The 15,210-nt window shown below is 42.3% G+C and overlaps 1 protein-coding gene across 1 annotated transcript in view; it reads right to left on the bottom strand.

Annotated features, from left to right (window-relative positions):
- arid2 (AT-rich interactive domain 2) overlaps positions 1-15,210 on the bottom strand; it is a 45,710-nt gene that overhangs the window by 4,053 nt on the left and 26,447 nt on the right. The window contains exons 4-16 of the mRNA XM_066687148.1: positions 13,261-13,394; positions 11,706-11,924; positions 10,920-10,987; positions 10,514-10,583; positions 10,151-10,401; positions 9,742-9,838; positions 9,428-9,637; positions 8,372-8,539; positions 6,764-6,845; positions 6,421-6,555; positions 5,345-5,538; positions 2,353-5,066; positions 1-50 (exon numbers count right to left, since the gene is read on the bottom strand). The exon at positions 1-50 is cut by the window's left edge and continues 102 nt beyond it. Coding sequence (XP_066543245.1) covers positions 1-50; positions 2,353-5,066; positions 5,345-5,538; positions 6,421-6,555; positions 6,764-6,845; positions 8,372-8,539; positions 9,428-9,637; positions 9,742-9,838; positions 10,151-10,401; positions 10,514-10,583; positions 10,920-10,987; positions 11,706-11,924; positions 13,261-13,394 — 4,392 coding nt within the window. The remainder of the gene's footprint in view (positions 51-2,352; positions 5,067-5,344; positions 5,539-6,420; positions 6,556-6,763; positions 6,846-8,371; positions 8,540-9,427; positions 9,638-9,741; positions 9,839-10,150; positions 10,402-10,513; positions 10,584-10,919; positions 10,988-11,705; positions 11,925-13,260; positions 13,395-15,210) is intronic.

The following is a 15,210-nucleotide window of genomic DNA, read 5'->3' as shown; positions in this document are numbered from 1 at the left end:
CTCACTCGGCTGCCCTGCGCAGGTGGAGGGGGTGATGCGTTGGATGAAGGCTGTTCAAGATAAATAAGAGAAAGTATGTCAGAAGGACGACTTCCTGTTTTATCACAGTGTTGGAATTCCTCCTTTGTGTATCTTGAATACACTTTGTATATTTCAGGAAACACAGAAGTGTCAGCTTGAATACAACCGAACAACTGAACAATGCCACCAATTCCTAAACAATGGTTTTCAAACAAGATAATCCCCACACACACACACACACACTTCCCTGTGCCATAAAGCCCATGAGTGTTTTAACAGATGGGTATTATTCTGATCAAGATGTGCCCCTGCATGTTAAATACTTCCATCACACCATAAATATCGCCACACCAGCCGAAAATTCAGGGCTGGGTTACCTGTAGACGCTGTGGTACGTTTAACACAAGAGGTTGATCACGTTTGTCAGTGAAATGAATCCTTCACCCTCCACGAAGGAAAAGAAAAAAGCATAGCAACACACCCACTGACAGTTGTGTTGTGGTATTATGTCAATTACATTTGGCAAAGTGAAAATTTCTAATTTCTAAAATTTCTTGTTTCAAAATTTAAAATATGGAGGGCACTTCATGATCACATTCAAGGGGAAGTAAATTAACAAACCACAGCACATAGAAACAAATCTTTAAACTTAAACAGCAATTTATCAGTGTTTTGTTTCAGAGATTCTAGTCTACATCATGAGTAAAGTCCTTTAGTCACCTATAGAATTCAAGAGGACAGATTTCTGGGAAGGATTTAAAAATAGGAGAAAAGATTCCAATATTCAGTTTGCTGCTGCCTTGCTTGTATGGAAAACTAAATTAATCTCTAAAAACAAAGGTACGCCAATAGCGAGGGAAAAAGTTGGAAATAACTTTTATACAGCAATTAGATGAGCATTGGCAAGCCCTGCCAAAAACGAGGGATCACAGCGAGTCAGGCTGCCAAATCACAGCTAGCCCAGCCGGCCACTTCTGCAAATGAGAATCGGACCAGGAAAACTCTTATTCATGAATAATCATATACCAAAATCCCTATTCCTATAATTAATGATTTATTTTGTTGTTGTTAAAGTTAGATTTGTCCCTGTGGTATTTGGGCTTGGAGTGACATCAGTGTTATAGGCTTATGTACACGTCTACACGATGAGCCCAGTTAGACTGACACAAGAGACAAATCTTCCTTTCAAATCTACAATGCCACCCAGCAACAGAAAACCCCAGGGTGCTGCTTAACAGAATCCACTGCCACAAAATACCGGACTAACGACCATCTTCACCCTTCAGTTTTACACTTCCGCCCCGAGCTGCGGTTTCAGCGCCGAAAGACAAGAGCAGCCGCCGCGCTGAAGGCGATTCAAGATGCAGACAGCGCTGACCACTGAACCCTGTTTGAAGTTAAACAGAGACGCTGTACCACACAAGGGACAGCGGGTCACATGCACCGCTCAACAGTTCAGTCTTGTTCTCATTCATTCTGCCTGATGTCTGCAGCAGATTAAAAAGCTGGCAAATCAAAAACACATTTAATGGTTCCAGAAGGAGAAACGATTCTAGAAGCGGAGCCTTGTAACGGAAAATAAGTCAATTTATTGCCTTAGTTTATGCCCATATAATGAAGTAGATCTCCAAACAAAATTAAGCGTACTCCAGAGACCAGCCTAACACCCATCATTCAGCAATCGGCAATAAAAGTTAATCGCTTATAGAGCATCTCAGCTAAATCCTTTTTCTGCATTTCGTCAAATGCAACTGGTCAGAAAATTGAATATGGTTTCAGCATGACAATTTCAACTGGGGTTGCCACTATTTAACAAGTTACACAAATTAGGTTTGTATTTAACATTCTTATAGACTCTGAATTCCTTTATATGTTTGGTGATCTAGCATTGTGTTGCTCTTGGTAGTGAACATGACCCCATAATGACCTTTTGACAATGTTTATAGAGCAGTCCGGAGCCTGCAGAAATGTTAGAACACGTGAACAGACAATAAAAACCTGCATCACACAATCGGGTAGGCATGTGAAATAAAGGATCAAAACCAATTATGCTGAATATGACACCTTTGCATAAGTGGTCTTCTCTGTGATGAGCGAATTTCTAAAAACAAACCGCCATGTTTTTCCAATGTTGTAACATGAATTTGGTAGGTAAAAGAAACAGAACTCAGGAATAGTATTTAATTAATTCCTTAAGCAGTCCTTGAATGTTTTAACATGGAGAAGGGAAATAACGTCTTTAATACTACTGGGCACAGACTGACGGTGGCTTTGAGGGAGCAGGAAAAGGTGAAAACATTGCTTTAATAGAAACTAAGAAAGAGCTCTCACCTGTGTGACAACTGCTTGTATGAAGGAAGGCGGATGCTGTTTTTGTTGGACTGCGTTTTCTATTGCTACTTTAGCTACTGTGCTTGGGTCAGCACCTGCCGGCACAGCCACCATTGTCGCGCTGCACCCAGCGTTGTTGGGGTCACTAATTGTAACAATCCTCACCCCGACTTTATTGGGGATTCCTGAAACAGTCCTCCTGTCCATGTCCTCCGCTGGCCTCTTGACACCCCGGTTCTCACCGGAGCCGTTCGAGGACTGCGGCTCAGATGAAGACACGCACTGCGGCGCTACCGTCCCGGAGTGGGCTGCGCTCGTGAACGGGTTTACAGTGGTTATCGTGACCGAGGCCGTGGACTGCGTTGACATTGCAACGCACGGATGTTGCTGCTGTTGCTTCAGCTGAGGCACGTCTGAGTTTAAACTTGATCCTACAGGTCCATTTGAGAGCTCAGCGCTATTGTAGCTAACCTTTTGGCAAGCCGGACGCCCCGACTCTAGTGACGCATTCGTGACAGGCAGAGTGTTATTGACTAATAGAGGCCCGTTTGACGTTCGTTCCAATTGTTCAGCTTTGGCAGTTTCTTGCTGAGTGGGGTTTGAATTCTCTTGCTGCTCCTGAGGAGAAATCTCTCCATTTCCCACATGTTTGGAAGCTTTATGATTTGGAATGTTTTTGCTTAAATGAGAACTATCTCCCTTGTCAAAGTCACAAATCCCATTCACCAAGAACTTCTTCACGTCGCTTTTCGACTCCTGCGCGTCCATCTGCTCGACGCTCCGTGTCCCATTGGCAGGATTGTCGTTGACCTCAGACAAGGGCCCATTAGTGACCTGCGCACACTGACCGGCCTCCAACTGGCTTTTCCCTGAGATAGAAGGAGGTAGACTAGAGTCAACATATTTTTTCCCGTTCACAAGATTCGCCGCCGGTGCTTCTGCCTCCTTGGAGTCCCCATTGCTCGTTTTGGCCGGCCCTTCCGCGAGGGAGGAGTTCTCCATCACTTCGATTTTGCGCTCGTGTACGTGTAGCCCCGTCGCGTCTTTCGCCTCCTCCTCCTTTTGGCAGATGATCTTGTCACCTTTAAACAGTGGGGTTGGAGCTGGACTGGTAGGCCCAGCCTGAGATGTTGGAAGTGACTGTACTTGCAAGCCAACCCCTTGTTGAGATCCACCCACTGAGAGCCCAGCTGGAGCGATGATCTGCGATCCACTTCCCTGACTGACAGCAGCCGTTGTGAAACTGGTATTTGGCACAACTGTGAAAGTCACCTGGTTACCAGCAGTTGAGATCAATTGGCCGGGTAGTAACTGCAAATTGGAGATGGGCACCGTTTGGACAGTTCCTTGTGACTGAAGGGAGCTCTGGACCAGCTGGACATTTTGCTGACCTACCAGTAGCTGCTGGGGTTGTGCCTGACCCTGTACACCAAAACCTGGGTTCTGGCTGTTGGCTACCTGGTAGACCACCTGAGGACTAGGAGCTCTGGTGTTGTTGGGGGGTGGGATCTGGGGAGCAGGGAGAATCAGTTTGCCACCTGGAGTTGAAGGGCCTCGCTTTGGAAGAAGCAACTGTTTGATCAAACTGGATTCAGTGGAGGTAGGTTGGCCTGGAGGTGGGGGTGCCGGCTGGGGTTGGACCTGCAGAGGGGACTGTGGCGTGGGGTGGTGGTGAAGCTGCTGCTGCTGCCGTTTTACAGACAACATCTGGCTAACCGTTGGGGGAGGTCCTTGATTCTGGGGGGTGTTGGGAGGGGACGCCATCTGACCGCTGGGTGGAGGGCAGGATGAGGGCGTTGGGGAGGGGGCGAGGGTAGGCTGCCCGGCCAGCTGAACGGTCGAAGCGCCAGGTAGGGATGAGGGGTTGGTCAGCACAATCTGATGGATAGCGGGGGCATATCCCTGATTCTGCTGGGGGTTGGGGCTGACGATGACGACACTCTGCTGCTGCTGTTGCTGTTGCATTGGCTGGGTCACCATGCCAGTCTGGGATGGAACGGGCTTGGGCGCGATGTTTTGGAACGTCACTCGGGGGCCCTGGGGGTTCTGGACGCCGGCGATCGTGAAGACCTGGCCGCCAGCCACTTGGAAGTTCTGTACCGAGGAACAGGACACGATGCTGGGTGTCGACGTCGACATGTACTGCTGGGGGGCCAGGATGACCGTCTCCTGCTGCTGGGCCGACGTTCCTGGCTGCTGAGGCGACTGCATGGGCTGTGATGAGGCGGACACTAGCTGCTGCCCGTGCGACGCCGTGACGGTGGAGCCCATCGGGACGTTCTGCACCCGGCCTGTGAGGATGTGCGTCTGGGGGAGCCCATGCTGAAAGACCGCGACTGGGCTGCCGGAGGTTATTACTGGAGAGTGATGCAGGAGCGGCTGGGAAGCGACGACCGTGACCGAAGGCTGGTGTGCTGCGTTGTGGTTCTGGACGACGGACAGGGTGACGGGGACTGCAGACTGAGGAAGGGTGCCCTGGATCACCGTGGTCTTCATGGCCTCTCCGGGTTTGTTAGGGATCACAGTCACTCCTGGGTTGTGGTGATGTTGGGCCTGGGCCGCCGGGTTTTGGGATATCCTAGAAACAGTCTGAGCCACATTCGGGACTCCTTGAACGGTGAAGGCCATCTGTGATGCTGCCGGGTTGGCAGTAAGGCTACTGACCGGTGTCCTTGGGAACTGACTCCCCAAATGCTGAGGTCCATGAGGCAAGCCTGGAAAGAGAGAAATGTGGTACTGTTGGATCCTTCATTCAAACAGCAACAAATGGGCAAAACAAATCCTAAATCCTAGTTCTTATTTAAATAACCCGTAATTTTTCTTTTACCAATACTTTGACAGAGGTGGTTCTAGATGTTGACAATGACCGGGCATTTAAAGCTTCTCTGGTACCCTCCATCACTTCATAGCTCCCTTTAAGGAAAGCTGAACACTGATCGGACAGGCTGTTAAGCTCAGGTGTGTCCTGCGATGTGTGGCGGTGCTCCAGTACCTGCAGGGGGAGGCTGGGAAGGGTCCAAGGCTGCTTCGTGCCTGACTGCGGGGACGGGGGGCGCCTGCTGCTGGTAATACAGCTGGATTGGAAGTGGGATTGACCTCCTCTTAATTCCAACCACGTGGATGTGAGCTTGCCCGTTTGTCTTGGGATCTTCCATTCGCTTGACTGTATGGTTGGGGAAGATGCTCCTAAAAAAAAAAAAAAAAGACAAACATACATATTGTAAGAAGCTTGAAAAGCATAACACATTGCTTTATTTAGTTGTTTGTGTAAGAAACACCTGCTGAAGTCTTTTGTTTCAGAAAGCGACAAGGAAACGTTTATAGGTATCTCTTCCACACAAATCACTATTAAAGCATGAATTGGTATTGATTTGATACTATATTTTGAGAATATGAAATTCATGTTTGTGTGTTTTAGCTGCACAAAGGGGACAATTCATTATTAAAGAGGCACTATACCATCACTCAAGTCTCAACACCACTAGCAATTTCACTGAAAGATTAAGCTTTTAAGAATGGCTCCAAACTTTCACAGCAACTCTACACGTCAAGACATGCAGAATATAGATTAACTAGATTTCTTCCACATCATTAATTTTCTGAAAAGAACGCTTCTGGTCGCTATGGCAATGGCCTCCTATGACAGAACACGGAACGGAAGAGAGCACTAGTTACAGCATCACAGGCTCGCCAGTGGGGGAGAGACAGTATAGCCTCAAGACATTTTACAAATATTAAAGCAAGCAAAATCCAGAACTAGGGATCACTGAAGGCACTTTTGGAAATGTACAATCTAAGCACCGCAAAAACAAAACGAGACTCCACACAGAGAGACAAAGACCCCCCCCCCCCCCGTAATAATAGTACTTCATTTCACATCTGAAAATAAACAACTGTCTTTATGACTACTGCAGCTATTCAGTCTTTGTATGATGTTAGAATTTGTTATACTAATAGGTATTTATTTTTCTGTGTAATGTATTTAGAGTCACTGCAACTCTCTGTTCCTCATTTCTAGAGAGACAGAGAAACGGTACTCCCGCAGTATCAATGCCACACACAAAATACCTCAGACATTTATAAAATCCAGAGGATGTCAGGATCCCGCCTCGAGCCATTTTGCTGCACGTGGCCAGGTACTCGGAGTACATTTCTGATCGAGAGACTGAGCAGTCCGAGTTCACCTCAAAATGTGCGTTTAACCTGGGGGAGAAAGAGGAAAAAAAAAGACTTAATCTTTACGAGCTTCAAGTTAGTCTGGTTTAATTTTCATAAGTAGCTGTCTGTAAAGCACAGATAAAGGATTGATGTGAGAATGATAGGTGGAAGTCTGTTAATTCAGGTTAATTCAACATGACTCTCGTGAAACAAGGCGCTGGCATATTTCACCATGGAAAAAATGGAAACTTACCACTGAGTTGTAAACTTCTCACCATCAATTTCAACAATGCCGGGTGGAGCAGAAGTTGATTGTACAGGTACATTTCTCGATGCTTTAGAGTGGAAACAATTATAAAAATGAATAAATGTTACAGTATTAAAACTAGACTTATACGTACAGGTTTACAGAATTTTGATTTCTCTTTAAAAAGTACACCTTTACATACATATATACAGATACATACTGATTTTTTTTTTCTTGTATGATGGGCCTACATTTCTTCCTGTGAAGGCACATGCCGCCAAAAAAAAAATGGAAGAAATTGCCAGTCTAAGCAGGAATTAAAAAAAAATACTGACTTGAACATACAGTACTGACAGAATGAAGATTTAAAAAAATGAAAAGAAAATTGTGAATGTGGTTCGTTCACTTCATGACTTTGAAAGAATAAAAGAAACAGATTACAGAAGATTACAACTGGGAAACCTCTGACACTACAACACTGTCTTTGACATGCTTGTGGGGGTCAGATGGGTCCTCTGGGATTCAGTGTGCTATTTAGTCATCTATAACTATAACTTACAGAGATGTTTTAATTTAGCAATCTGTGGCAATCATTTACTTATTGATGTGTTGCTAAAGGCATATTTTCAATATAGTTCAGTGGACTTCTTAAAGGGTAAGCCTCCTGTGCTCTAGATACACCTCTGTTCATTGCGACAGCTCTGCAGTAAATTATGTATGATAAATAAGACACCAAAGCACAATATGCACAGTATCTGTGGTGAAGGCTAGGAATTTTAAAAAGAGCACAATCTCAATGCTGTCTGAATTGTCCTATAAAAGTGACCTAGAGAGAAAAACACAGTTGCACTGTGTCCTATTTATCGATTCAACCTTCGGGCCCACACATATACAACATACTTTACACAGGCCTTTCAATAAATACGTATAACTTTACATGCTCTGACCAACTTTTAATCAGTTTGCTGAACACCAGAAGCCTAGGGATGACAGTAAGGTTTTCCAAGTTCAATATTTGCTTTATTTCTAAATTAGTAAAATAATTTCTTCTGATGCACAGAAAATATAATGCTGAAGACATTACTGTCTAACAGTCCTGAATCCTGCACCATTTTAAGAGTCCCTTTTCCTTTGGTATCCTAAAGGGGGCAGTAGAAGGGCATATAAATGTAAAAGTATTCATATTTATTTTACATCACTCTGGACTAAAAGAAGTACAGGAAAATTTACAACTGTACATTTAATGTGTAAATCACAGTGCATTAAAGTTTAACCATCTGATAATGACTTAATCCGCTTAGAGACTCAGTACCTTAATATACTTCATTACTACGAGGAGGCACATTATTATAGAAACTGCCAAAATGTTTTTTATATATACGTATGTGGTAAAGGTACATTTTTTTATGTTGTCCAGACGGTGTCCCTACTGGCAAACCGGGTCTTTAAGCTTTGTACACAGGGCCGAGGACATTAAAGAACAGAGACTGAAGATTAAGGAAGATGAGCGGCTCGGTCTGTGTGGACAGACCTCGATTTGGTTTTACAGCGCCTAATGAGTGAGAAAGACTAGTCTAAAAAGGTGTGTTCGAGTGAGCAGGGAACCTCTCGTACCTGGTGCCAGGGCTCCGTGCATCTGTGCTGGCATGTGCTCCACCAGATGAGGCCGGATCTCGGACACCACCTGGCTGTTGGAGCTCTGGTGCTCAATCAGCTTCACCACTGTGAGGGCATCGGGCCCAAAGGTCTGGATGTCCACAGACACCAAGCGAACTAATAGATCTGGGGGAAAATAAGGTCATTGTCTTACTGTTACATTAGCATTGCTGGTGTAAGAGAAATGCATACATAGAAGAATTTAAAGGCTGCAAGATAATGGAAAATGCAGAAAATGTCTCATACCTAATCACTAAAAATTGGGGGAACTTTTTTATAATATATATACACATTTATTTTTAGCAAGATGTCCTGCTGGTGTGACAACACTGATATGTAATTGCAACATTGTGTATCATTATATTCCCACCTGTACATTTAAAGCACATTAATAGGTTTGTGGAACTCCAATCCGTGATCAGAAAACAACAATTAACTGGAATTTACATCTTCAAATGGTTTGATGAAGCAAATTAACACTCTTAGATTTACACATTACTCTAGGTAAGATGGTAGAAGTCACGTGACCCTGATTCCAATCAGAGATGTGTGTTTCATGCTGGCAGACAGGATTCGGAGCATAAGCAGCTGCCTTTGAAAACACGTACATAATTACATCCTAACCATACCTCCCCATGCCGATTCCCTCTGGAGGATTTCAAACTAGAATTTACACTGAGAAATAGCAGTGCCCATTTGTTCAACGTTTATATAACCAGCGGTTTTGTCTTTAGATTTCACGAGATTTCATGATTTCAGCCCCAAATACAATATTCCCTTTCCCTCTCACCTCTTATCAAATACATTAAAATATCCTCTAGAATGAAAATATCCTCACCTTAATGAATGAATGCGGAAGAGGACATACACTTTCAATCAAACTACAGTTTACCTGGCACTACATTAATAGAATTCAGAGAAAAACATGTCTTCTATTAAGGGAGTGAGTAAAAAGGTTCTGAGCAGATTCAATTTATAATTACATTAGTAATACTAGATATAAGGAGAACTTACCTATGCTCTTATCCACAGAAGCAATCTTTGTGCAAGTCACATCTCCCAGCTCTGTAAGCATGTATAGCACCTCTAGCGTAGAGATTACAAGCAGCACGTCAGGTAAAGTGAGATGACAGATTATCTCCCTGTAGGATTCTTGATCCACGTACTCACAAATGAGGACTCCATTATCATCAGCTTTACAAAGATTTCCCAAGATCTCCATTGCTGAAAAGTCAAGCAAGCCATTCATTTTCGGAACGCCACACACCAGACTATACATCAATAGTAAAACAATGAAAAGTAGCGGATTGATTAGCGAACGTACTCACCCCTCATTTTTAAAAACCTGTCCCTTGACGTTAAACATTTTGTGATAGTGTGAAACATAAGATGAGTAGTTCTAAAATCAACAGGATCCAATTGAAGCTACAATGAAAAACAGTTACAATGTATCAGTGATGTATACAGAACAACCTTGGAAATCATGGACAGAAATCAAGTTTCACAATGAGTAACCACTAACTCATTTGGATAATCTCAAAAGCTAATTTGAAGAAAATAAGGAATTCTGAACTTATACATATGAACAAATACATTAATTCATCACCTACACTTGAGCAACCAAAGGCCAATTAAAACAATTCAATATACATATATATATTGAACAGGAGCCACTTCGAAAATGCCGTTGGAGGAACTTTTTCAGGTCGATGTTTCTCCCAAAACTTGTGTCCTTACCTCTCCTGCTACATTGCCCAGGGTGTCGAGACCCAGCTGCCTCAGAGAAATGAAGTGACAGTGGGCACACAGTAAGAGGAATCTGAGACAAGTCCGATTAGCTGCCAGAAGTTTCACGTTTCCTTCTTCGAACGAAAGGTTTCGGAGGATCACTGCGATCTGGAGAACCCGCTGCCCCTCAATGTCGTTAATGCCCACGTTCCGGGGGGGATGGAAAAGAGAATCCCAGCTGCCCTCCTTAGTAGTACCATCTGCAGCGAAGGAACAGAAATGTTACTTTTCCCCAAATGAAATTCAACTCAGGCTTGATGGCCTTCAAGGAATATCTACGTTTGCGGAATAATGGTGTCACAGTTCACCAACCTTGTGATTTGTTGCTCTTGTCTGTGATGAGATCCCTTACTTCATTGTCTTCTACTATGTCCTTCCAGAACTATGCAGGAAAAAGTAGGGGGGGAAATGTAAATAAAATAAAAAAGCAAAATGACTGCCCCAAAGTAGTTTACTGCAGAAGAGAGCAACTATGGTTTTAATTATATTTTCAAGTCTGGAAACACTTTATAATCTGGTAAGAAATACTTAAAAAATAAATGTGGACTGCTGCAAGGCAAATAATGCTCTCATTTATTAAACTCATTTCTATTAATAAAATCTACACCAATGAACAGCATTCATAGAGCTGAAACATGCACTGCTTATATATCAGGGTAATTTAAGAATACATCTTCTATAATTAAATTACACAGGGCACAATTTAATACAAGACTACCTTTATAAAATCTCGAGATGTTTCTTCTTTCCACTCGGTGCCAAACACAGCAGAAAAACTTCCTAATGCTGGAAAATGAACAAAGACAAGATATGAAACCACAAACAGACTTTTGAAAGCCCATTGCTCCAGTTCTACATTTATTTTGCTTCACCAATGTGACAACCAACATTTACAACCGCATGTACCTCATTTTCAGGTTGATAATAATAAAGGAAGAGAGACAGCACATTTATTTCTCTTTATTCTGAAAAATAAGCACATGTACAGAAGAAAATAAGCACCTACAGATACCTCATGACAACGTACCCACAAATCTAGCCACTAAACTCAGTTTAACCTGTCAAGTCACTTAAAATCGATGTGGGTGAAGTGATATTTCAATTCAAATAAATTGAAATAGTTATTGCACCTGAAGGAGGTTGCAAACAACGAGTATAAACTCAGAGGACCCATTTGGTAACGTTGGTTGAAGTAAAAGCATTCTAACAGCCTGTTTCTGCTTTTTGTTTGACTTCCACATTTTTGTTTCCTTCATGATCTAATAACAGTGACAAATCACAATAGTTAATTGCAAGGCTGCCTATTCCATGAAAAAAGGGAGTTAGTTCTGTTATTCACAAATGGTTTGCCAATACGCTACAAACCTCTCCCCAAAGAACAACAGCGTCCAATATCTTGAGATTTCAAATATCTACACTTTTGTAAATGACTAAAATTTAAGTGTGGTATATTCAGTTAATTGTAGCAGACAAAAGGACTGGTGGATAGGAAATAGTAGCTTACTGTCATCAAACACTCCAGCATGCGCTAGTAGCAACGTGATGAGTTTAGGATCTTTTTCAAGCTGCATGACGTGCTTGCTTTCATTTGAAAGAAGAGTGCAAACATTAATGGCAAAATCCACTTCATTAGGGAGGCCCGATAAAAGAGAAAGCACCAGTTTGTTGTAGTCACATGGTGTGACAAACTCCATGGAGAGCCCATAGCTTTGGCGAAGATAATCTGCGGAAGAGAAAATAAGGCATCTAGTGAGATAATCATTTTCATGAAGTTATGATGCTCTCTCACAAGTGTAAACTTAACCTTTCCTGCCAGTTTCATTGGTCAAGTTAACACAATGTGAATCTTAAATGATTGAGGTTATTGGATTCATCTGGGTGGTCTGTGCATTGAAAACATCAAGTACTAAACCAGCTGAAAGAGACATTCCACACCTGGTATGTTTTTTTTTCCTCGTCTTCTTTTTTGAAATACAAAAAACAGTCACAATAACCTGTCTAACACTCTATTCAGCTCTTCTCCCCCCCCCCTTTCTCACAATGCAAGTTTTAAAAGACAATGAACTATTCTGAAAACAGTGTTCATATGATTGTACCAATATCTATTCTAACTGTATCCCAGATTTCCTTAACAGAAGAACCCTTAATATTAACATGTGCACAGCCATAACAAAAAAATTATATATATATATTTTTTTTTCTACAAAAGCAATTTGTTGCGGGGAATGAAAACGTGCAACTTCAGAGCTGTTTTGTCTTATGTTATAGTTATGCTGCCCTATAGTTTACATCCATCTGCCCGCCTCTTCGGGAAAAAACATGCGATAACACCGAGATTAAAGATCATAAGCAAGTTAAAATAGTGGTATATGCTACCCAACTGATTGTGTCACTTCCACAGCAACTACCTTAAAATGAGTTTGGGAGTGTTTTCTGAATAAGGTGTACAAGGGTTAATATTTCAAATGCATCCTGAATGAGGAGAGGTATTTGGTATCAAGTATTTGCTACAATGAACATTGCAATAGTTATTTGCAATAAATCTGTTTACATGGCATGAAACAGCTAATCAAAATACACTAGGAATCCTAGATGCATGTCAAATAAGTAATTGTAACATATGGCCAATTGCACCAAGCAGGACAAAGTAAGTAACTGTCAGAGTGAGGAAAAATAATGGTAGAAAGCAGCAGAAATTCCCTACATAAACTGGAATGTGGAATACACCTAGTTAAACACTTTTCGCCCTCTGGATTGAAGACAAGAACCAAATAAACATCACTTATCTATTGTTTGGTATGTACCTGAAATGCAATGATGTAATCCTGTCTGAAGAATTAGCCCCTGTTCCTCTTCCCACCAAACATTTTCACCTATCAAAGCGCGCAGTTTAAGAGGACAAAAAATAATCTACCTATGACTGAGCCTTCAGCCTGTAAACACTCGATTGTGCTACATTTTTACACACTCACAAAGCTAGATGCACTCTCAGAAATTAGATGAATGAATGACAAAGCAGGGTGTGGGAGATAAACTTAGGTAAGAAACAAATTGCTCACCTGATACAGTGTGTTGCTGGTAGTTGTAGGAGCAGGGGATAGCGCCAATGGGAAGAGTTGGTTTGGGGTTGCCGGGCTGCACCTCCTCGTCATCTTCTCCAAAGTGATGGACTTTCTCGTACTTTTCTAAATAACTGCACGGGGGGACAACAAAAAAGTACAAGGTCATTGCTTTACCCAATGGTGGCCGTTAAAATATTTTCCACAAACTTTTCCGTCAGGCAGTTTAACCTCTTGGTATATTTATCATTGCAATATGATGTTCACATTTGTTAAACAGAAAGAGAGAAAAGGCTGATTCCCCAAAATCATAATACACTCAGACATGATTGAGAATAGGCATGGGCCGAATACCGGTTTCAAGGTATACTGCGGTTTGAAAAAGTCACAGTTTCAAAACCACTAAAATTTTCTGCGATACCGTTCCTGCGGTATGAGGTGGTTTTTAATGTCGTCAAAGACAGAAAGTACAGGAATCCCTCAGGTTGTGTTGTGTGCAGCGTAGAGAGTAACATGACCCCTCCCCTCCGCTGTGTGTAGGATGGCAGAAGGAGGTGAACCCCTGGAACTTTTTCCCCCATCGAAAAAGACGAAGTCTGCCGTATGGGAATTTTTCGGGTACCGGAAACATTCAGACAGCCACGGCTTGGAGGAGGAAGGACATCCAACTTGTAAGACGTGTTTAAGAAGAGTGGCTGCTAGAGGAGGTAATACGATATGATATCCCATCTACGCGTTTAGCACTGGTGAAATAAATACTATTGGCTTACTACCGAGGCACATAATACGGCCAATTATGCAGCTAACATCAGCTAGTTTCCCCCCCCTCACGTTACTTCACAGAGTGGGGAAGAGCAAAGTACTGAGTTTCTGCGATTTAGTACAATTAAATTTAGCTGGTATCACGTCTATACTTTTGTCTTCCACCATTGTGTACATCTGTTCAAAATCACAACATTTAAAAAAACAATAACTACTGGCTCTCTGGTGTCTTTGCCGCGGTTTGTGTGTTGTACGGAGAGACGACGTGTGGCAACGTAGCAAGACAATGTCTCTGCATCCCAGCCACCAGTGTGCCCTCAGAGAGGGTGTTCAGTTCTAGTTGACACATCCTCGTACCTCACCGCTCAAACTTAATCCAGGAAAGGTGAACATGCTCACACATTCCTGCATCATAACTTGGACTGAAAGAGAAATGTGTAGAAAGTGAGCATGTCTCCAAAAACCTTGTTGAGCTGCAGGTTTAGGCTCACTTAAACAACTGCATTTTTTTTTTTACATAAAATAATTCAATTTATGTTCTAATTATTGTTGAGCTGCAGGTTTAGGCTCACTTAAGTGACTGCATTTATTTTAATTTAAGAATAATTCAATTATTTTATTTATTTAATTATTTAACCTGACATGCATGTTTACTGCTGTTCCAAATATTAATAGTAATTGCAATACCATGAAACCATGATATTTTTGCTTAAGGTTATCATACCGTCAAAATCTCATACCGGCCCATGCCTAATTGAGAATTACCAATATACGAGAAAAAATAACCAGTTAGACTGACTATTGAAAAACAATACAACTAGCAATTGCAAGATTACTACAATAGATCCACCTTTCACTGAATTACGCAATGAAACCAGCATGCATTTAGACTGGGCTAAAATCGCTCAGATGCTTCTACTCCTGCAATTTGCAGAAGAGCAGGAGAATTGCAACTTCGGTGTCAAGTCTCTGCTTTGTAAACTGATCAAACAGACAAGCATCCTTTGTGCAACAAGGAACATTTCCTTTTTTTCACCCTGGAGTATTTACAAAACAAAACAAATATTCAAAGTTGGTGCTGTTCCTATTTAGAAGAGCCTCCAAGGATTAATCTAGCGAGGGAAGCTAAAAGTTGATGTTGTCAGTCACACTGTTAATGATTTCAAGCCTGCAGCACAAGCTGGGATT

Source organism: Amia ocellicauda, chromosome 15 (assembly GCF_036373705.1).
Source record: "Amia ocellicauda isolate fAmiCal2 chromosome 15, fAmiCal2.hap1, whole genome shotgun sequence".
Lineage (NCBI taxonomy): Eukaryota > Metazoa > Chordata > Actinopteri > Amiiformes > Amiidae > Amia > Amia ocellicauda.
Note: the sequence above shows the minus strand (reverse complement) of the source record. Positions and strands in the feature narration are given on the sequence as shown.